The following is a 21738-nucleotide window of genomic DNA, read 5'->3' on the forward strand; positions in this document are numbered from 1 at the left end:
TCTAGGCATGCGCATGTACCGAACACAAGTCCGTGGTGACTTCTTGTACTAAGCACACGCCATGTCAAGCCCCCGAGCAGCGGGCCGTGCGCTCTTCTTAGTGGTACCCCTTCTGAGGACCCCTAGTCTGTGACAGTTTATCAATGATATGTGAATTTGTTTACTAATGAATCTACATATAAATGTGAATTACATGCATGCACGGGACTAAGTTACGTATGTAAATTAATATATGCATGAGGTATGTATGTTTTCCATATAAAATAACTTTTGAATTACTTATGAATTCCACGCATGTGTGTCATTTACAGACATGTATGCCAAGAGACCTCATACAGGCTTCTAATCCTTTATCATTAAGTTTAGTGAGATTTTGTAAAGGGCCACGAGGACTCTGAGTCACCAAGGAATTTGTAGAGGTCCTCTTCAGATTCCAGATGGTTAGTTTTGAAATATCTCACTGTGATGGTTTCGTTTTGCTCTATATCTAAAGCATGATATATTCTTAGGGAAGCACATCATCTGTCAGCAGGAGATGGATTAATGCACATTCACACTGGCCCTGTGGCTCCCCGAGTTTTTGACCTCCACGTCGGGTCTCTCCAGGTCCACTTAGCCGGGGTTTCCCCTGGTCATTTGGCTGATCCAGAGAACCTCTCTGGAGGAGGAAAGGTGTTGGCACTGCCGTCTTCTTGTTGTTCAACTGCTTTCATTATCTGTAGTCTCCACAAACTGCCGTGAATCATAGGCACATATGCAGCAGATCCCTTTTCTTTGCAGGAAGCTTTTTAAGCCACTGTCTGTTATTGTCAGTGTTTGTTGAGAGAAAACGAGGTCTTATAATCTGGAAATCCGCCTCTCCAGGCGCAGATGACCCCATGTAGCTGTAACATGGTGGACGTGCCCAGATAAGGGTGGACCACTGTGGGCCCCCACGCATTGGGGAGGAGATCCTAGGTTCCTATAAACCATCCCGAGGGGCTTGGCCTCTGAGCGAGGATACAAGTCCTCAGCAAAGCCCAGAAGAGAATGGGAGCCTCACAGCTGCATTAGTCATCTTTGGGTCTCTTTCCAGGATAACTGCTCTTCGTTTGTTTCCCCCCCTAGAAAGCCTTTGCTTTGCAGAGTCAGAAAGACAGAGATACATAGGTAGGCATTTTCCCAGAGGGTTTATCTTTAGCCAAAAGAGAGCTATATTTGAATTGTAGCTCCCTTCTCCCTACCCAGATTGTTCATTTGTCCTATAAGTGTTATTCCCTAAGTATAATATCTCAGAAGCTTTTGGATGTTCTCAGGATTGTGATTTTTGTGGTTCTTACGTGATTCTTATGCCATGCAAGAATATTGAAGTTTCAACTGGAAAAATATATAAAGGATTTGCTCCTTTTCCCATCCTGACCGTGTGTGTGTGTGTGTGTGTGTGTGTGTGTGAGAGAGAGAGGGGGAGAGAGAGAGAGAGAGAGAGAGAGAGAGATTCAGGACTTAGGAGAGAGGACAGTTTGAATAGTCATGATGCATTCAGCTGAATCTCCACTCCTCTTCCTACCTGTGCTCCATCCGGGGCTGACTATAATGACCATGAGTGCTAGCATTTACCAGCCCCAACTGAGTGGTAGGCTCTGTGGTCAGCACTTTACTCGGGTTAACTCCTGTCATCCTCGCAGTGACCCGCATAGACGTGGACTGTCATTCCAGTCTTGCAGTGAACCAGAGAGAGGCTCTGAGAGGTAAAGCTGGGATTGGGCCCCTGGTGTGCGTGTCTCAGAGCCAGAGTCTTACCCACTGCAGCCCTGCAGAACTGCAGAGCCTCACAGGTGTGCCTCAGAAATGACTGGAACAAGCTCTGTAATTTTAGTGTTAAGTATGCTTAATTATACGCTTCCTTTCTGAGGCGTGGAGCCTCATAGATTAACATGGCACCTGAACCAGGCTTCCCGTTTCTCCAACCCTTCTCAACACATAGATGATGTGAAACACTTGCAATTTCACCCACTTTTATAGTTTAATTATAAATGGTGTTATTTTTGTTGTCGTCTTAATTAGCTGCCTTGACAGAAGGAATCTAACTCTACATGCTTTAAAAAAAAAAAAAAAAGAGAAACGTTGAGAGGTGCAATATGATATTTGGGCTTTCGTTTGAGCGTGTGTGTTCGTGTTCACGTGTGTGTCTTACTTCCTGGTGATTTACGAGAACTCACTGATGAGAACCAGATGGCCCCAACAGCCATGAACTGGAGTTTATAATAATTTGGTGTTTATGGAAAAAATATGCATAATCTCTCTCCCTTCCTCTTTTTAGGGAGAAGAAATTTTCTTGGACATGTTTGAAGATGAGTACAGGAGCATGACAGTAAGTGAGGGGCCAGGATGCACTTGGTTGCTTGCACGGCTTGTCTGGTGAAACTGAGAGAAAGCTGTCTAACTGGGGCCTTTTCGACTGAGATTGGTGGGGAAGTGAATTGGAAATGGTGCCTTTTGATCCCCGCCGCTGGTGAAATTTCAGATGACCCACACTTCCCCTCTGTGGGCTGTGCCATAGATGGGCCGGAGAGGTTCACTTTGACACGAATAATATTTGAGGACTCGTGCCGTGTCAGGAGTGTAGAGCACGTTGTACGTGTTCATCCTTTTACTGCCCCTGTCACCCTGATGGGAGGGGCTGCTAGCATAGACTCCTATCACCCCGATCAGGAGGCGAGGATAAGAGGTCGAGTGAGGCCCCATGCCTGTCCAGCCAGGGAGGTGCAGAGCCAGGATTCCAAAGCACAGCAGTTTGCCTCCAGTGCCCTGCCCTTCTTTGCTGTGCCACCGGAATGTTCCAGCATGTTGCTTATCCTTGAATCCACAGCACTGGCCCAGAGTCTGCCCTGTTTCCCTCTGTCCATCAGGCATAGTCATGGGAAAAGATCGGGTTAGAAGATTTGCGGCTTTCTCTGTTTTGTTCATTTCTATGCATCCCTATCGTCTGACCCTTAGTTGGCACTCAGTAAATAGATGATAAATGTCCTTTTCATGGACATTGCTCATCAAAGAGTGAGGGCGCCTAGGTGGCTCAGTTGGTTAAGGGTCTACCTTCGGCTTAGTTCATGATCCCAGGGTCCTGGGATTGAGTCCTGCATCAGGCTCCCTGCTCTGCAGGGAGCCTGCTTCTCCCTCTTCCTCTCTGTCTCTCTGTGTCTCATGAATAAATAGGTAAAATCTTTAAAAAAAAAAAAAAAAAGAGTGAAATGATTCCAGAAGTTTATAGTAAACCTAAGTGTCTAAACTGTCACAAAGTCAAAAGCAGCTTGCTCTAAGTGTCTCCTGGCTCCCAAGCCCATCTCATCGGGTATGGACTGCTGTGCCCTTACCACATCCTCGCCCTTGGCACTTCTAAGGCCTCTGCAGAGCCTATTCCAGGGAAAATTGTAAATTGGCATAGATCATCTCCAGAAATATCCCAGTAGCGCCCAAGGCCTCCTCTGGTGAGGTATAGGCTGCTCGGGTGTGCCTCACACCCAGCGATGGCCACTGCTCCCCATTATTCCCCCAGCCCCTGGAAGGGTGTCTTCAGTCTTCTACTCTTTGGACTGGTAGTTAGAGTGGAGTGGATTTGGGGGTTAGCCACCATTTCATCTTGCCCCTGTGATGTCCCCTTCTGCAATGTAATTCTCCACAGTTTGGTTTCCTGTTGGAAATGTAAGGCTCATATGTTGCTTGATGATATAGAAAAGCTCAGGCTCCTAAACCCCTGCTCAGTTTCTGCCTTTTTTTTTTTTAAGATTTTATTTATTTATTTATTAGAGAGAGAGACCACATGGTGCGTGTGTGAGCAGGGGGAGAAGCAGAGAGGGAGGGGCCGAGGGAGAGGGACGGAGTCTCAAGCAGACTCCCCGCTGAGCTTGACGCAGGGCTGGATCCCACAACCCTGAGATCATGATCTGAGCCAAAACCAAGAGTGTTATACTTAACCAACTGAGCCACCCAGGCACCCCTCTGCTGTTGTTACTTACTAACTGCGTGACCTTCAGTGGGTTGCTTACATTCTGCACTTTCATTTTTTCCATCTGTAAGATGGGGCCCAAACCACACGCCTGGGTCTGAAGTACCTAAGAGGCGCCTCCTGTGGGGTGTGTGCACAAGGAATATCTGCTTCCTCTCCCTCCTGCCATGGGGAGCTTCTGGGGCTATGTTTGTGTGTCTTGTCCCATGTTTACTGTGTGGTCTGCACAGGGCCTGGCCCTCTAGAGAAATAGAAAGGGGGCATATCCCCAGCCCCCATACCTGAAAGTCATTCCTACGGTCGGACTCGAGGAAAGCAGCCGCTGAGCTCAATGAAGTAGAGATAGGCCTTTGGGTGCTCATGGAGACCCCTGCACTGAAGCCATGCCTTCATGTTGGACCCTTGTTCACTTCTCTTATCACCTATTTAGCGCAGAGGTGTAATGAGGGTGCAACAGAAGCCGTCGGCACTGCTCACTGGGAAGGTGGTGGAGGGAGGTGGGGCAGAGCAGAGGGGGGCTGCTGGGGAACGGCAGGCAGGCTGGAAGGCGATGCCAAGGGCGGCCCTGGGATGGGACTCAGGGCTCTGCCACCCGGTCTCAGGATAAAGGGGTTCAGGATGGGGGACCCCAGGCCTTTGGGGGTGGCTAAAAGAAAAAGACAGCACGAACTAAGTGTCTCCTTGGCTCCCTAGCCCAAACAGCTGGGCCTTCACCACAACCGCCCCATGTGGTCAGCTATATATATGTTCCAGGAGAGGGAGAGAGTGTAATACGATTAAAGCCCACTTTCTGAAAAAAAAAAAAACAAAACAAGAAGACACGCAAAAAAGCATGTGATGCTTGGAGGAGTAAAGTTAATTCTGTAGGAAATGTAGCCTGTGAAATGTCTTTCCTTTATGATGTCAGGGAAATGAAGTGTCCGTGTCCAACAACACGTGCACATTCAATGTCCGTACTGATACAGCAGAGTTCCAGGAGGGGAGGTGTCGATACCATATGTCGTCATAATCAGAGAAGACTTCCTGGAGGTGGTGTGGAAGCAGGCAGACAGTTGTGCTCTCGTGTGGCCCAGGCGCTGTGGGCATACGCCCTTCCTCTGAGCTCAGTGTCCCCCTCTGTAATAAGGAACAGCATCAGCACCGCTGTCCAGCAGGAGGTGAGCCCTTTGGGCACCTGGCACTTAGTAGATGCTTAGTAAGTGACTCTGATGTATGATCCCAGGTAAAGACAGCGAGGTGGTGAGGAAGGAAGGGGATGGTGGTCATGTGGTAGGAGTCACGGGGTCTGGAGCAGGGCAGGCCTGGGTCTGCGTCTTAGTTCTGCCACCTGCCGCCTGAGTCTCCATTTTCTCATTAGCGGATCGGGAAACATCCCTTCTGGAGTCATTGGGAGGATTAAGGAGGATCACGCCCTCAAAGCCTGTAGGTCACCGCCTGCCCGCAGTCCATAGCCCACTCTGGATAAACGATAACTGGGAGCTGCCATTGCTAGTCTGTTGTCGTCATTCTTGACAGCACAAAGGGAGGGAGGTGGGCTGTGGTCAGGGACCCGCTCCCTGCCGGGTGGGGGATCTTGAGCCGGTGGGAAAGCACAGCTTTTCACAGCATGGAGGCAGCTTCCCAGGAGTGTCTGAGCTGTCACTTCAAGGGAAGGAAAGGTCTGTGTCTTGGGAAACAACGGCGCATGTCTCGCACGCCTGGCTGCCTTGAGACCTCATGCTAGCCTTAATGTGGGCTTGCTTTACTCACTAGCTGTGCGCAGGTACAGGCGAGGGGTTTGGGTAACCTGCCCCATGCACTTCCTCCTTTCGGTGAGGTTTCCTATGATGTCTCTCCTAGATGAAGCCCATGAATGTGGAGTATCTCATGATGGACGCCTCCATCCTGCTGCCCCCCACGGGCACGCCGCTGACTGGCATTGACTTTGTAAAGCGGCTGCCGTGTGGCGACGTGGAGAAGACCCGGCGGGTGAGTAAGCGTGGGTGGGACCCCCCTCTCCCTGGGCCGCCATCTGACCAGGTCAAGAGCCCACCTTCCAACCCACTTCAACACCCCCCTGGCACCCTGCCACCGGGAGGAACTTCCCAAGGTGAGCTGCCCTTGGCTAAAACAGGATTGAGATTCCCCTGTGTGAGGGCCAGGCAGGCTGCCTTGGCTGGTGCAGAGCAGGGCCCTGGCCCCAGCCCCAGGCTCTGGCGGAGGGGGGACACCTCTGGGCTGCTGCCATGCACCTGGGGGAGTGAGCTGAGAACAGGCAGTGCAGGTGAGGCCCTGGTGTGAAATCCTCTCCCAGGGAGGCTCGGGACCCCCGGAGATGGAGCAATGGTGTTCTGGTAAGGTATCTGAGGGATCTGCGGGTGAGGCACACACAAATGAGATTGTGACTCTTGCCAGTCCGCTCCCACGTGTGAAAAGCAGAGTTCTCAGAACCCTGCTGGAGTGTGCATCCCTTATCAACACTTTTTTTCTGAAGCAGTCTCGCAGGGCTGTTCACAGTATTTTATCTCTCGCATAAAATCAGTTTCTTTCTTAGAAAGCACCATCACCTCTTCCTAGAAAATCATTCCCTGGAGACATGATGAGATAAATTCGATGAGTTCCTTGCCCTCTTCTTCTCAGCTAATCCCCGTTCTAACCAGAGCGGCAGAGGTGTTAATTTTGGGATTTTGAGAAGCAGGAGTGACCTGCTGGATCTGCCTCAAAGAGGAGGATCCGATGATTTGGCCTCAGAGGCCTGGGGTGGAGGGTGATGCAGAGGAAGTCCAACCTGTGTGTTTTAAGTCAGTGCACATTCCCTGCTGTCTGACCAAACCCGCAGACCTCACCACAGGACCCACCCTGTCTGAGCCAGTGACACCCGCCTTCCTCGTGCTCCCAGCCAGCCCTGCAGGCCCCGTGGCTGGGCACACGAGCATGTTTGTGGGTGGCACTGTTTGCACTGGGCATCACTGGCCCCGGCTTCTCCACGGGGCTGGTTCTGACAAACGCGGGTTGTGTTGGCAACTCCTTCATGGGCGGGCACGCTCACCCGTAGCCTTTGGTTGGCCTCGGAAATGTTCCGTGGCGAGGCTAGAGTGAAGGTCCTGTCCCCGAGGCCTGCCTCGTTCCCTGAGCCAGCGGTCCGGAAGGCTGTGAATGGGGAGAGCTGCCACTCTGGGTTGCCCTCTGCCTTCTTTTTGGTCCCTGGGCCCCCAGTTTTCTCAACACTTAGATGAGCTTCTCTTTGATACCAAGTGAGTCATTCACATCAGTTCTTTATGTGAACCACCTTTATGTGAACCACCAACATGTAATTCTACAACCGTCCTAAGAAGTTGGCATTATATGAACCTGTCTTGCGGAGGAAGAAACTGAGGCATGTTGACGTCAGGTGATTGGCTTGCAGTCCCCCAACTCATAAGTAGCAGAACCAGGACTCTGTGCAGGCAGTGTGGCCTGCTTCCCACCGTTCCCTTCATTGTATTTACTAGGCCTGCTTGGTGCTGGACAGCAGGGACCTAACATACACTGCCTCTGTCCTCAAGGAGTCAGAGTCTAGAGGGCAAGGTAGGAAAGGGAGCATTGCCAGTCTGTGTGACTGAGGCTGTTGCTAAAGGAACATGGGGTCAGGCGCCTCCTCCTGCTTGGGGAGGGAGGTGGAACGGGCGGCAGAGGGTTAGGTTGGGCAGCCAGGAGAGGAAAAGGCCCGGACAGATGCTCACTCCAGCACCTCCAAGGAGGGGACGTGGCTGTAGCCCACAGTGAGGGAGGCTTTGTGGGAAGTGATGAGGCTGGAGGGGGCTGGTCTCTGGGGCCTTAGAGCCCATTGAGGACCTTAACCTTGTTAGCTGCTTCCTGGTATCAGGCCCTGCTGGGTTGGGGCAGACGGTCCTGATCTACAGGAGAGGATGGGAGAAATTCAGGGCCGAGGCATATGGCAGAGGGAGGGTTGCTTGGGCTCTGGAGTTCCTTCTCCCATCTCAAAGCAGCATGTACCTGCCTTGCCAGAGTCATTGCAGGGACTCAGTGAAGGGCAGAGCACAGAAGGCCAGTAAGAGTTCTCAAGGGTAGGGGTTCCCTTCTTCCCTTTGCCCCTGACGTCTCACTTGGTTGTAAGTTCCCAGGGCCGTGCTGCCCGCCTCCCTTTCCCCAGATGAGATGCACAGCGCAACTGCTACGCGAAGCATAGAGCTCCCAGGAACGCCTGGGCTTCCCTGGGGTCTCTTGTTCGGCCTTTGTCTGACGAGTTTATACGATCAACCCTCAAGTCTCAGGGTCCCTGGGTTTAGAGCCAGGGAGAAGGTGGCAGAATATATAGAATAGTGCTGACCATCTCAAAGTGAAGCCATCTACCTTAGAGAAGCTTCCCTGACTTCAGGAATCAGTATCTGAAGGGGGATTTTGACCACTCACCTCAGTCCGGTTCCTGTTTCAAGGCAGCTGTCTAGAATCATCCAGAAGCTTAGCTCCTGAGCCCATTTCAGACATCAGAACACAGCAGTGTGCTTTGAATTTGAGCTAAAGGAAGTGTATGGTTTAGCAAGCAATTGAGGGCTTATGTGGTTTGTTTCAAGTTCTTTCCTTGTATCCAAAGAACATTCCATTTCATCCTTTTGGATTCAAACGTTTTCTTCTTCCTTTTTTTTTTTTTCCACCAAGTAGACTTTTTTAACTTTCAGGAGGCTGACACTTTTCAGAAATCCCACCTTTCATTTTCCTTGAGGACTTGTTAAAGAAGTTCAAACAACCCTTACTAATACATCATTCCTAACTTGTAAAATAGTCCTCCAGTCACCAGAGAGCCACTGGATGCCTACTTGATGCCAGATGCTGGGCCCGAGGGTGCAGAAATGAACAGGGCCAAAGGGACAGTGAGTGTAGAGTCCCCGAGATGCGCAAGAGTATAGCGTGTTCAAGGAGCTGGTGGCGAGCAGAGTGAGTGGAGGGGTGGGGCCAGGACAGGAGGACGGCCAGGCCTTTTAGGCCACGGGGAGACATCCGACACTGAAAGTCATGGTGTCCCTCTTGCATTTTGCAAATTACACCATTCTTTCATTCGACAGATTTGTTGAGCATTTTTCTAGGAGCCAGGCACTATGCAAAATGCAAGAATAGACCGTGAACAAATAATATAAAATAAGACCAAAATAGCGAGAGTGCCACTGAGCCATGCCAGCTAATCAGGGGAATTCACGTTGAAATGAAGGTCTTAGGAACTACTGGGATCTGATGAGAACGTGGAAGCAGAAGTGGGGATGTGGGCTGGACCTATCCCAGGGGCAGCTGAGAGAAGCCGTTAAGAAAGAACACAGGCTCGTGGGACCAACCAGGGTTCAATCCCAGCTCCAGCTGTGTGACATTGAGCAAGTTGCTTACCCTCCCTGAGCCTCAGTGTATCCTGTCTCTCAGCTCCTGGCCAAAGTAGATAAGGTAGAGGGACTGCAAGGTGCCCAGCAGGCAGGAAGAGCTCAGGAAATGTTGGCTGAACAGGGGTGGAGCAGTCTAATGTCTCAGGAGGGAAAGAAAGAGAGTTTTTAGCCATCTACTGAAGCTTCAGGGTAGAGAAGAGAGGGAGAGGAATTTCTGGTGAATCTCAAGATCTGAATGTAAGCCACTGGCCATCTGTCTGTTGTAATCTTGGAAGCCATTACAAAATAAATATAGTCGCGTGAAATTTTATTTGTCCCTGACTTCTGTTCCTTGTTCCCACGTAAAACCACAGTTTTTGTGTTTATCGCTATTGCCCGTGAGGAAATAGGATATTTTTCTTTATTTTTTGTATGTGTATTACACATTAAAGTACATCTCGTAGGGTTTCGAAAGTAGAGGGAAAGAATTTCCCGTGATTACATCACCCTAAACAAAGAAAGCTTAGACGCTTTTCGTGTCTCCTCCCTGTCTTTGTGTTCAGTCACATCTTCTCATGCCGGTAGGAAGAGTGCATTGTGGTCTTCCTTCCAGCCTCTTCCTTCCCACTCTCCCTGGTACAGTGAGAAGCTTTCTGTGCTGGGATGCGGTTTTAATTTCAGTCACATTTCTTACTGGTGCGTGAAAGTTTATCTGGCGACTTCCGCCGTAACTTACTCAAGGCATTTTCCTGCTGCTAGACATTCTGGTTACTTCCAGTATTACATTATTTTCAACTAAACTGCCCTGAGCATCTTCACAAATACAGGGTTTTCTTTCTTTTGACTTATTTCTTTAGGAAAAGTTCCCAGAAGTAGAATTTCTGGTTCAGGGGGCACGGACATTTCCTGTGTGACGCTCCCCATATTGCCAAGGGGCTTTCACGGTGGGCCGGACCCATGTGACACTGCTTCGTCACCCTCTTAGGAGTGACTGGCTTTTCACAGCCACTTCCATGGGCTGGTGGGCTCCTCATCTGGGGGACAGCCCCCTGAACTCCATGGCTTGCAAATGTGACAAGGGAAGCGGAGAGAGGGCTGGACCTGAGCGCTCGATTCAGGGTGCACCTCCGGGGAGGCCCCGAGATCAGGGCCGGTGGGTACTCCATTCCCAGAAGTCGAGCCCGGGCTCAGGGAATTCACGTGACTCACTTGCCGTGGTCTGTTCGACCCCGAAGCCATCCTGCCCCACTGTAGTGGACTCCTTTCCCACGACCCCGCTTCCTTCTCCACGACCCCGCTGCAGAGCTTGCTCCCAGGTGCCTTGGAGCACACGGGATGAGCCTCTTCTTTATATTTCAGCATGCTCAGCTGTCACCCCTTGCCAAAACTAGCGTGTGCTTCCAGAGTCTGTCTTCCTGGCATTCTGTGGAAGCATCAGAAAGCAATAATTCCTTCTTCCTTTTTAATACTTTTTAAAGTGCATGTTTATTTGGCAAAGTAAAGAGAAGCACTCAATAAAAGCCTGGGTCCCCAGCCTTAAATCTTTTGAAGGCAAAGGCATGTGGCTGGAAGAACACAAGACTGTGGAGTCCAGTTATTAGCTGAGTCACTGTGGGCAGGCTGCCTCACATCCCTGGGCTTTGGTCTCTGGTCTATAAAATGGGAACCATAGAGGGTCGTTAAGAGGCTTCAGGGAGATGACACGGTCCAGCCCTGCCAGTACTTGGCAGGTCTCAGGTAAGCGGGGTGGGGGGGTGCTTACTGTTTAGGGGTCTGTGGGATGAATTTGAGGACCCTTATCCTGGTGTTTTACCACTCTTTTGTGGATTCCCGAAGTTGTAGGGCTGGTCCGCGTGTTCTATATTCTTTATATTTTTATTGTTGTATTATTATTGTTTTTTGTATTTCTGGAAATATTTTCCATTTGTTGCTTCCAGAGCAAAAGCAGATGTATCACCAAAAAGGTCTATACTAGGAGCCAAATTCCAAACTCCTTTTGTATTGGAAGGTTTCAGGTTTTCAGAGTGATGGTCTGTAGAAAAGCACACGTTTCTCTTTTTTCACCCCCCAGCAAGGGTCCCGCTTGATTTCTTTGCCTTCAGAACCTTTGAGAGGAATGGATTTTTGACACTGAAATGAAGCATTCACTCAGCTTGGACCTGACGGATGGGCCTTTTTCCTCACGTCCAAGGCCATGACTTGGACTCAGATGGCCATATAGTTCAAGGGGCCACCCACGTCTCAGGCTTTCTGCACTCGCGCTGGTGCAGGCGTGCGAATGTCCTTGTGTGCTTGGTTAAGTGACACAAGCATCAGACATTGCTGGTTCCAAGCCCAGCTCAGGCATCACGAGCAGCGAGAACTTGGATCGCTCTGCCCCTCCCAGTTCCGTTTCTTCTTGTGTAACAGCTTTATGTTGCAGTAAGGCGCTCACGGTGCTGGTGCACCGTGGGTGCTTAATAAATAAAAGCTGTTTTGATTTTTAAAAAAATGAAAAGGCACTTGCTTTTTTCCTGATTGTTGCAGATGTCTTAGGAAGGCCGTACTTGAAAAACTGCTAAGGACAATCAGATCAATAGTAATGCTGCCACCCTACTCCCAGCCCCATCGTTATAATACAAAGGCTTATCTTTCTCTAGTGCTTCTGGCGGACAAGGGGGAATACATGACCTCAGCATACATCCAGGAGGTAGGGTTGTTCTTCCAGTTTTCTCCATTAGGAGATGGAGGCAGAGGCTCAGCTCTCCTGCCAGGTCCAGGCCAAGACCGGATTCGGGTTTCAGTGTGCCAGTGGGCATCCTTGTTGCCTGGGTCAGCAGGAGTCCATGCAAGCCCTGCTCTTTGCAGGCAGGAATTTGCCTCCCGTTTTGTTTTGGGAGGCACCTTGTCATAGGAAGGGCAGCCTCCCCTTTCAGTGGGCCAGGCCTATAGCCTCAGGACTGTAAACAAGAAGACCAAAAGTAGGCTGGAATTCATCGTTGTGTGGCTCACCAGTGGCGACAGTGGTTTGTCCCCATGCCCTCCCCTGTGACCAGCTATCCAGTGGCTGGAGGAAAGGACGGCGGCCCCTTTACAGAACACATGTGGGCTGCTCCCCTCTCCGCCACCGCCCCCCCCACATTATCTCAGAGCCTCTTAGCAGGCCTGCTGGGCCGGGACTACCGCCCCATTTCACAGATGCGGAAATCAAAACTCAGGGAGGTCAGGGGCCTTGCCCCGTGAGTCCAACACAGGCCTTACATGTCTGACTCCAGAGCTGCTTCCCTCAGGCATGTACCTTGGGTAGGCCCATCAGCTGTGTGTCAGGGAAAGTGGCATGGAGGTGGCCTCTCCCATGGGCTGTGCCTCCGCTTCCTGGACTCTCGCCGATGGGCACCTCAGCCCCAGTCTAGGACCCAGGGCTCGGGTGCTCTCACGGCAGGCTGGGTCCGAGGTAAAAGCCGCTTTCTGCACAAACTTCTCTGGGTCCGGGCCTAGGGATTCTGTGTTTTCCCTGCTCTCTGGAAATGTCTGATGGCCATACTGGACTCCACGCAGACACCTCGTCCGCTGGCCAAAAATCCCTGTGCTGGCGGGGCTGTCTCCGGCCCCAGGAAGTGGCTGGGTCAGCCTGAGGGCGCTTGGGGCACTGATGTGATGGCACACCAGCCAGGCGCCAGGCCTGCTGTCTCATCCACAGCACACAGACTCTGCCGTAACGGGCTCACCCAGGGAGGGGTAGGGGCAGGATTTTAAGGGAGTCTGGCTGGCTCTGAACCCTACAAGCATCTCACCCTGTTCTGTCCTCCCTACCCTGCACTCACTAGGCGGGACATGGGAACACTGTTACTTGTGATACGGATTTCCAAATTCTGTGCTGGGTTAGTTGGAAGAGGCCTGATTCTAGCCCTCCCTAGCCGTGTGACCTGGGGCGGTTCACTTTGCCTCCTTGGGTCCTAGTGCATTGTCTGCAAAATGGGGCTGCTTGTTAAGCAAGGGTGTCGTGAAGGTCACATGGCACTAGGGAAGAGCTCCTGGCAAATGACAGGTGCTCAGTTGAGGTGAAGTGGCCTAAACCTATGGAGAACTAAAAACAGGCTGCACCCTTTGATTTTTTTTGGCCTTGCTCTGAAAACACCAGAGCCATGATACTGGGACAAGTGGACTTTGTTTTGTTTGTTTAAATCAAGAGTCACAGGCTGTGTGATTTCTCCATATGGAACACTTCACCTAAATAACTCCAGCTTCATCCTCCTCTGCTCCTGAACTCTGTCCAGGCCATCCGGGTGTTCTTCATGCTCCGTTCCCTGTCACTGCAGCTGCGAGGGGAGCCCGAAACCCAGTTGCCCCTGACGCGGGAGGAGGACCTGATCAAAACGGATGATGTGCTAGATCTGAGTGAGTCCTGGCACCGGGGAGGGGTGGGGGTGGGGAGGGGTGTGCACGCTGCCACGTCGGCTCCGGTGTCTCTGGGAGGGTCCATGTGTGACCTGCGTTTGCTCCCGCGGTTGATCTGTCACCAAAAGCTAACAGAGTGTGCGTGTCCTGCCAAACTCAAAGAAGGGGCCCTGGATGCTGGGCACCTGGCAGACTTGTCTGTGCGGGCTCTGCTTTCCGGAGCCCAGGTGGAGCTGCACAGCGTGATTGGAGTGTCCAGCGTCCCTGCCCTCCACATAACCATAGCATGATGGGCTTTGTGTATTAAGGGGTTTCTGTAGGATTCCAATGATTAAAGGCCTCTGCTATGAAAAAGGGGAAAACTTTCAAAAATGCAAATCAGCAGCCTGTATGTGAGGCAGAGGAGGGGAGGCTGGGGAACCATGTGCTCAGCTTGCAGCCTTGGGCTCCCTCCCTAACCACATGCAGTGCCTCATGCTGTCCTCGGCAGCATGAGCATGAGGCTGTGATTAAAAGTGACAGTGGGTATAAAGCCTGGTTGAGCTCCTGTAATCCTCCTCATACGAACATAGCTCTCTCTTTCCTCCATTTGCTGTAGGGCACGTGCACACGGATGGGCAAAGTGGTTTTCTGTTTCTTAAAGGCATTGTGATATGGTAGGATTCTTTGTTTATAAGAGACAGAAAACCCAACTTAGGTTGGCTTAAGGAAAAAGGGGAATTGGCTGGTGTCACTGGAAAGTCCAGTAGTACATCTGCCTTCAGGCATAGCTGGATCTAGGTACTCAAGCAGTGTCATCAGGAAGCTGCTGCCCTGTCTCAGCTCGGCTTCCCTTTGTTCTGGCTTCATCCTCAGGAGGGCTCTCACCAGGTAGCAACAAGGTGGCCATCTGTAGCTCCAAAATCTGCTGAACCAGCTAAGCGGACCTGCCAGAAATGGGGCTTCCTTTTCCTGTAACTTCTGTGGAAGTCCACGGCAGGTGGTCTTCCTCTGGTCTGGCTTAGGTGGTCGGTGGGCCGTCCCTGAACCAGTCGTTGTCAGATGAATATGATTCATTACTGGGCGAGGCCAGGGTCATGTGGTGAACCCTAAGCTGGGAGGTGGGGCCCATTTCTTTTCAACTCCATCACCTGAGAGGAAGGAGGGAGATTGCCCTCAAAGGAAACTCACAACGAGATGGAAGCTGAGCAGGCAGGAGTGGCAGATGGCCACTCTTTATGGCCCATGGTAAGGACAGGATCCCCGCTGTTTTAACTCAGCTTTATTGAAATACAGTTTATATCTGATAAAATTCAGCAAGTTTTAGTGTACCGTTGGATGAGTTTTGACAGAAGTGCTCAGCTGTGTGACCAGCGATCATGATGTAGACCATGAGGGTTGGCATTTGATCCATTTGACACGCCCTGTCCTGCTGTGAATTCCCCGGAGCAAATGATTGAAACCCCTTCAACTTCCGTTTCCTCACCTAGAAACTGGGGATGACTTCCTTATATGATGGACTTGTTTTGAGACTTGAGCGAAATATAATATGAAATACCATATGACAGAGCATAGTGTCTAGCATATAACTGTGCTCAAGGAACTGTAGTGTTACCTGCTAATTAAAGCAGGTGATGCATATAAAGAGCAGAGCACGCTGCCTGAATAAAAGGTTCTCTGTGATTATTATGGGTTTTACCTGCTTGTCTAACTTTTTTTTTAGGATTTATTTATTTATTTATTTGAGAGAGAGGGGCAGAGAAAGAGAATCTCAAGCAGATTCCCTGCTGAGCACAGAGCCCAACTTGGGGCTTGATCTCACGACCCTGAGACTGACCTGAGCCAAAACCAAGAGTCGGATGCTTAACGGACTGAGGCACCCAGGTGGTGCACCTAACTTCTTCTTTTCCTCTTCTTAATCTCTTTTTTTCTTCTCCCTCTTGGAAGAACAAGGAAGCTAAGTCCCCTTTGGGCTGCTCTGTGCTCATCTCCTTTGGTCCTTTTCTCCTTGAGAAATTGCCATAGGGATTTTTCTAAGGGTTTAAATTGATTGAGTTGGCTGCAGAGAACCATAAACCAGTCTTTCTCTGATTTGATTCAAGGGAAGAGGGAAATAGCTTGCTTTCAAAGGGACCACTCCATCAGGGCAGCAAGAATGTTTGCATCCATGAAATGGAATTAAATTTTATGCTGGGAATTCACATTCCTTCCTTCTCCCCCCCCCCACCCCCAGGAATGGCCTGCTGAAATAAAGGTTAAAAGTATTTCACTTACCAATTTTAATTGATTAGATTGCTAGTTGAGATCACTTAACTGGAGCCTTTTTGGGTAGTTGGCCATTAAGAAAGTAACGGCTGTCTGTCTTTACCCAGCCTGGTCACAAATTATGTCTTTGCTAAAGAGAGTGCCATCCAGAAAATACTAGGAATTACGGATTTTATGAGCACATGGTACTAGAATAAGATAGCATGTGTTGTTGTTGGACTTTGTGTCCTTTTTTCTTTGTATTTCTCCCGGTGATTATTCTTAAATGCAGGAGCATCTGACCTTCCAGTGGGGAAAAATCAGTATGCTTCGCATGTCACAAAATGCCTTCTACGTATATAAAATGTAGGCAACATCATAATGTAGGTAAAGGCATTCATATTTGCCGAATGATTGGAAGCTGGGCATGCTTCTCGTGAGCGCCGTGATTTGAAGAAAGCTGACTCAGGGAGAAATGCTGGGGGCTGGTCAACTTCCATGGAAGGTGATGTGATCCAGGCGGACAGGCTCAAAGGCACGCCAGCCCCACACCACAGGAAGAGGCGGCTTAAAGTGTGTTTACTGACCTTGTCACACTCTGATAAGAAACCACGGCCTAAGAGTACACAGAAGCCACATCACGTGTCTGCTGACCAGCCGCCGGCCTCTGGGCAGGTGTGCCCGGTGAGCTCTGACATGGGGGCTCTGGACAAGGAGCATGGTGGAGGCCATCGCCCCCTGCAGAAAGAGGCAGAGCTGACTGTGCTCGAGCCTGTGTTGTTTCTGCTGGAGAGGAGAGTGGCGTGGGGCCCAGGTCAGGGACTGGCAGCCTGGAGGGAAGGGGGATGGGAAGGGAAGGCTAGCTTGACTAGATAAAATAGATGAGACTTTTAGAGAGAATGGCACCATGAATCTCCACATACCCCGCCTGCACTTCAAAGGTTATTACTCTTTCACTACGTCTCATTCCATCTGCTCCACCATTTCTCTTTTCAAAGTTACCTCCCCTCACCTCCACCCTCCCCGAGTGTAGTAAAGCCAATGGAAGACATCATACCATTGCATCTATAAATACTTCTCTCTCACAGAGAAGGACTTGGGGCTGCTCTTTGGCACTGAATGGGTCACCACCATTACAGATCATGAGCTTCCCCGGCCCACCTGTGGCTCTGGGTGGAGCGGGGACAGGTGGGCGGGCTGGCCGGCCGCACTGACATCCGCCTTGGCCTTCCCTGGTGTAGTTGGAGGTCGTCGGCCTTGACACCTTGCTCAGGGTCTTAATGTTCCTGAGGCTCAGTGGCCTGGCCTTTAAAATGGTTCTAAAAGACGTGCAGGGAGAACCATTGAAAATCAGATGTGATCACATTGGTGAAGCACGTGGTGCCACGCTTGGTGCACAGCAGGTGCTCGGGGGAGAGGGGAGGTGAGAGCCGGCTGTTTCCCCTGGTGCAGCTGCTGAAACAGTGGTGTAGAACTCATACTTCAGGGCTCCAAGGGGTGGGCATTTTCTGCTCTAACAATGTTTGGAGGAGCGTATCCTGACATATTTAAACCAGTTCATCATTTGTGTGATGGCACTGTTTTGAGGGGTAAGAAGACCACACTGGCTACTTGAGACCAGACGAAGGGTGGTACCCCCTGCCCAGGCAGGGCGCTCTCCCGTATGTTCCTTCATGGGCCTACTGACCGACAGTCCCCGGGAGTGCCCTGAGGACAAGCAGGCTGTGAGGAGAAGCCAGGTTCCTGCCAGGATTGACATCAAAGCCTTCTGAAAGGAGTCTTACCTGTTTCTAGAAAATACGGCCAATCACAGGAGAAATTCCCCCATTATCTAAATATCCTAAGTAGATAACCAGGCATCCTCAGGAAACTTCTGGATTCCTTCCCAGCCTTTTCCACGTGGGCACTTGACATGTGCACGTTGTACCCATAACTTGTGCTTCCCACACCTCATCTTGTATTCGGATTTTCTAAATCCATTCATGAGAACCATTCAGCAAAACCCGTCTACTCGTTCAGCTACATGTTGAGCACCTGCTGTATGCCAGGCACTGTGCTGGGAGCTGGGATGTGATAGGGAACTGATGACAGACTTGGTCTCAGCTCCGTGGTGCTTCCGGTATGGGGGGCGGGGCGCAGGTGGGAGGACTGCCAACAGGACATCGCAGGTTGTTTGACACGGTCCATGGAGGCGACAAATGGGGGTCTGTGTTCAAGCATAACTGGGAGAAAAGTCCTCCTACGCTGCTTAGAGAAGGCTTCTCTGGTCAAGTGCCCTGCAGAGAGGGACCAGAAGATTCTGAGAAAATGCAAAACTGAGGCCCACCAGTTAGAGGGGTTGGTAGAGGTGACGCTGGAAGGCGGGAGAGAACGTGGCCTGTCCGAGAGCTGGTGCGGCCAGCAGGTGAGGAGCCGGGGAGGGAGGGGCTGAGATGAGCCAGGTCTCAAGTCCAGGGCAGTGGGAAGCCATCTGAGGGTGTGCTGGAACGGCCATGAGCAGCATGGTCCCAGCGGGGGCCCATGAGCCATGTCAAGGGGCTGGGGAGGCCACCTGGGAGGTGGTTATGAACATGGGCTGGAGAGCCAGAATGTGCCTGGTGTGAAATCCCAGCTTTGCCCTTGTAACTTGCCAACGTAGAGCCTTCGACAAGTACCTTAACGTCTTGGTGTCTCAGTTTTCTCATCTGTATAATGGGAGTAAATGAGTTAATATATGTGAAGTGCCTGGAACAGTGCCTGGTATAGTCTCTGAGAGGCCATTTAGGAGGCCCAGCAGGGTTCCAGGGGCCAAGAACAGTGGGGAAAGGGGGAGGGGAGCACAGTCTGGGGACAGCGTTTTGTGGCAATGCTGGAGATCCAGCTGGACTCTGGGTTCCGAGCTTGGGGATAGTGCGGGCAGCAAGGAGTCAGGGGACAGTGATTCCATCAGCCAGGGGCCCAGCCCTGGAGGAGGGGCTGGTTCCAAACAATGAAGGTTAGTTGGGTGGGCAGAGAAGAGGTGCTGGGAGGCAGCCCAGCCAGGATATCTGGGGAGAGGGTCGGAAACCTCTCCACACTCTCCTCGGAAGTGGTTTTCCACATAACTTTCATGAATTTCAGAGTTACCGTGTTTGGTGACATTCCATTGGCTGAGCTGTCTCCTGTGACCATTGCACAGCTCTTGGCATTTCCACTTGTGCTGTGTTACAACAGAGATGGCAGTTCCTCAAAAGAGCCCACAGTCTGTGAGCGGGGATCCCAAGCCTCCAGAGAAGTATCCTCACATAAGCAGATGTCTGCACTCTGGGTCTGCCTCCTCGCCCAGGCGTGGGCACCCTTGTTAAGGGGCCTGGAAAATGTCCATGTAGGATAGAGCAGTGCTTCCCGTGGGTCCTAGACCTTGGGACTGCACAGCCCAGTGAAATGCCAGGACAAAAATAAAACTGCACAGAACCTCGGGGACAGGATTGCCAACTTTTTATGTTACCAAGTCTTTTTTTTTTTTTTTTTTTAAAGCACTTATGAACTATCATTTCATAAAAGAAAGAGTGTTGTTAATCCCAGGTAAGTAGGAAGGGCATCACTTCCGAACAAGGGACAGACTTTCCAAGAAATAGGCCTACGTCCTGGGCTTTAATGGGGTCTGTTTCTTAAATAATTCAAGTGCAGACCAATCACAAGAGCAGAAGCGTCTCCGTCTTTTTTGAGCCCAGTCTTGTGGGGGAGGGGAACACCGATCACATCATCACCCAGAGCAAAGGCAGACAGCCACTGTGCCAAGGAGCTCAGGTAACAGGGGTTGACCTGCCCGGAGGTCAGGGAGGCTTCTGAGGGAGCCACCACCCATCCGAGAGCTGGAGGTAGGGCAGGTGCCAGTAGCCCGGGGCATGGCAGGAGTGAAGGCCCTGGGGTTGATGGGGAGTTGAGGAAGATGAGAAGCAGCAGTGTGGCCGGGCAGGGCAGGGTGGTGAGGTGATGTTGAGATTGCCCGGGACCCAGTGTGTGGGCCTTGTAGGTGGATCAGGGATCCCAGGCTTTCTCCTAAGAACAGTAAGAAGTGTTTTTCACCCGGTGAGACGATCTGTATGTGTATCTCAGAGGGAAACCCCCTGGCCTCAGTGTGAGGGTAGATTTATGGGGTCAGGGGCAACGTTCCAGCAGGGAGCCCTGTTGAGAGGCCAGGCCTGTGAGACCGATCCTGGCGGAGTGTTGTCTGAAAGGTGATGCCCACGGGCTTCTTGCACACCCCGGTTTGTCCCAGCCAGTGGTCTTGAGCACGCCTGCGTTCTGCTCTATGGCCCAGGCACGTATATTGTTTATTGCTTGGAGACCCATCCTGTTTGATCCAGCTTGTTCTCTGGAACCCAACCCATGGAGCCTTCGGAGCTAATTATTAACAACAGTAACGCTATTTCAGTTGTCCTCGTCTCCTTGCAAGATGAGCAGCTGGGGACCTTCCGTCAGCTCTCGCCCACTGTTTCTAGCCCAGGGCCTGCCTGTTTAAGAAGGTAGCTGAGGGTATGGAGGAAGCCCCGGGTCCCAGAAAAAGCACAGACTCAGGAGAGGACGGATCTGGCCTCTGGACCCCAGCTCTGCCTCTTCCTCGCCATGTGACCTGAGACAAATTGATCCACCTCTCGAGCCTCAGTTCCCTCATTACTAAAATGAGAGTAGCAACGCCCACCTTTACAGGATTGTTGTAAGGCAAGGCGATAGTGGTGTAGAGAGGTTGCAAACTGCTGGCCCTCAGTTAGGCCCACAGATGTCCTTTGGTGTCTGGCAGAGTATTTGCCATTTTACGTGAGTTGCCAGCATTTTAAAATCAAGACATCTTATCTTAGGGTGCCTGGGTGGCTGTAAAGTCAGAGTGGGAAGGAGCACTCTGGGTCTGCACCCTGGGCCTTTGGCTCAGGTCATGATCCCAGGGTCCTGGGATCGAGCCCCGCATCGGGCTCCCTGCTCCGCGGGAAGCCTGCTTCTCCCTCTCCCACTCCCCCTGCTTGTGTTCCCTCTCTCCCTGTGTCTCTCTCTGTCAAATAAATAAATAAAATCTTAAAAAAAAAAAAAAAAAAAAGACATCGCACAAACCCAGATCCCTCTCACTTGGAATCTGAAATGGTCTGGTCCCATGGGGCCTACGTCCCCATAAGCAGCAGCGGGCTGCCTCTTTCCAGGGCCAGGCATGCTTCACACCAGCTCGCTCTGTCTCCAGCCTCAGGCCCCCACTTAACCCCAGCTGCCTGCTCAGCACCTCCCACTTACCACCAACACAGTGGAACTTGAGCTCCCTCACAGAGCTGCCCCCTGCAGACCTCCCCGTCTCCTGGTCAGCGGCAGCTCCATCCTGTCCCTAAAACCTTGGGCTCGTCCTTGACTCCCCTCTTACTCTTCTTACTCTTCAGCTTGCCTCCCCGTTGGTCGGCACACCTCTTCAGCCCCTCTCTCCAGCCATATCCAGACCAGACCACCTCTCTCAGCTCCACCCCTGGCCCTTGGTTTGCCCGGCTATCTTCTGTCACCTGCACTGTTGTGGCAGCCAGCCTCGTAAGCCAGTCACTTGCTTCTGCCTTGTCTCCTGCAGTTTATTCTCAACACAGCATCCAGTGTCGTCTTCTAAAACATAAGTCAGATCATGTCCTCCCTTTGCTCACCATGGCCTCCTTCCCACTCTGACTTTACAGCCACTGAGAAGCTGAGGATTATCTAACACCACCTGGCTCTGTTTGCTTTCTTGCTTTTCTTCAGACACACTAGGTGCATTCCCACCCCAGGGCCTTTGCTCTGGCTGTGCCCCCCGCCTGCAAACCACTCGTTCCCCCCAGAACAAGTGTAAGCTGTGGGCACTTACAT

At 51.3% G+C, this 21738-nt stretch overlaps 1 protein-coding gene across 13 annotated transcripts in view; it reads left to right on the plus strand.

Annotated features, from left to right (window-relative positions):
- Window positions 1-21738, plus strand: part of CLEC16A (C-type lectin domain containing 16A) — a 200952-nt gene that overhangs the window by 85421 nt on the left and 93793 nt on the right. For 8 of the 13 annotated variants that reach the window (XR_003522964.2, XR_003522965.2, XM_027610767.2 and 5 more), the window contains 4 exons: window positions 2300-2350; window positions 4948-5139; window positions 5822-5950; window positions 13566-13686. Coding sequence is in view for 11 of the 13 variants with exons in the window: in XM_027610767.2 (XP_027466568.1) it covers window positions 2300-2350; window positions 4948-5139; window positions 5822-5950; window positions 13566-13686 (493 nt within the window). In the remaining 2 variants the exon portion in view is untranslated. The remainder of the gene's footprint in view (window positions 1-2299; window positions 2351-4947; window positions 5140-5821; window positions 5951-13565; window positions 13687-21738) is intronic. The other 5 variants (XM_027610773.1, XM_027610775.1, XM_027610774.1 and 2 more) reach the window with 2 other exon arrangements.

Source organism: Zalophus californianus, chromosome 10, assembly GCF_009762305.2.
Source record: "Zalophus californianus isolate mZalCal1 chromosome 10, mZalCal1.pri.v2, whole genome shotgun sequence".
NCBI lineage: Eukaryota > Metazoa > Chordata > Mammalia > Carnivora > Otariidae > Zalophus > Zalophus californianus.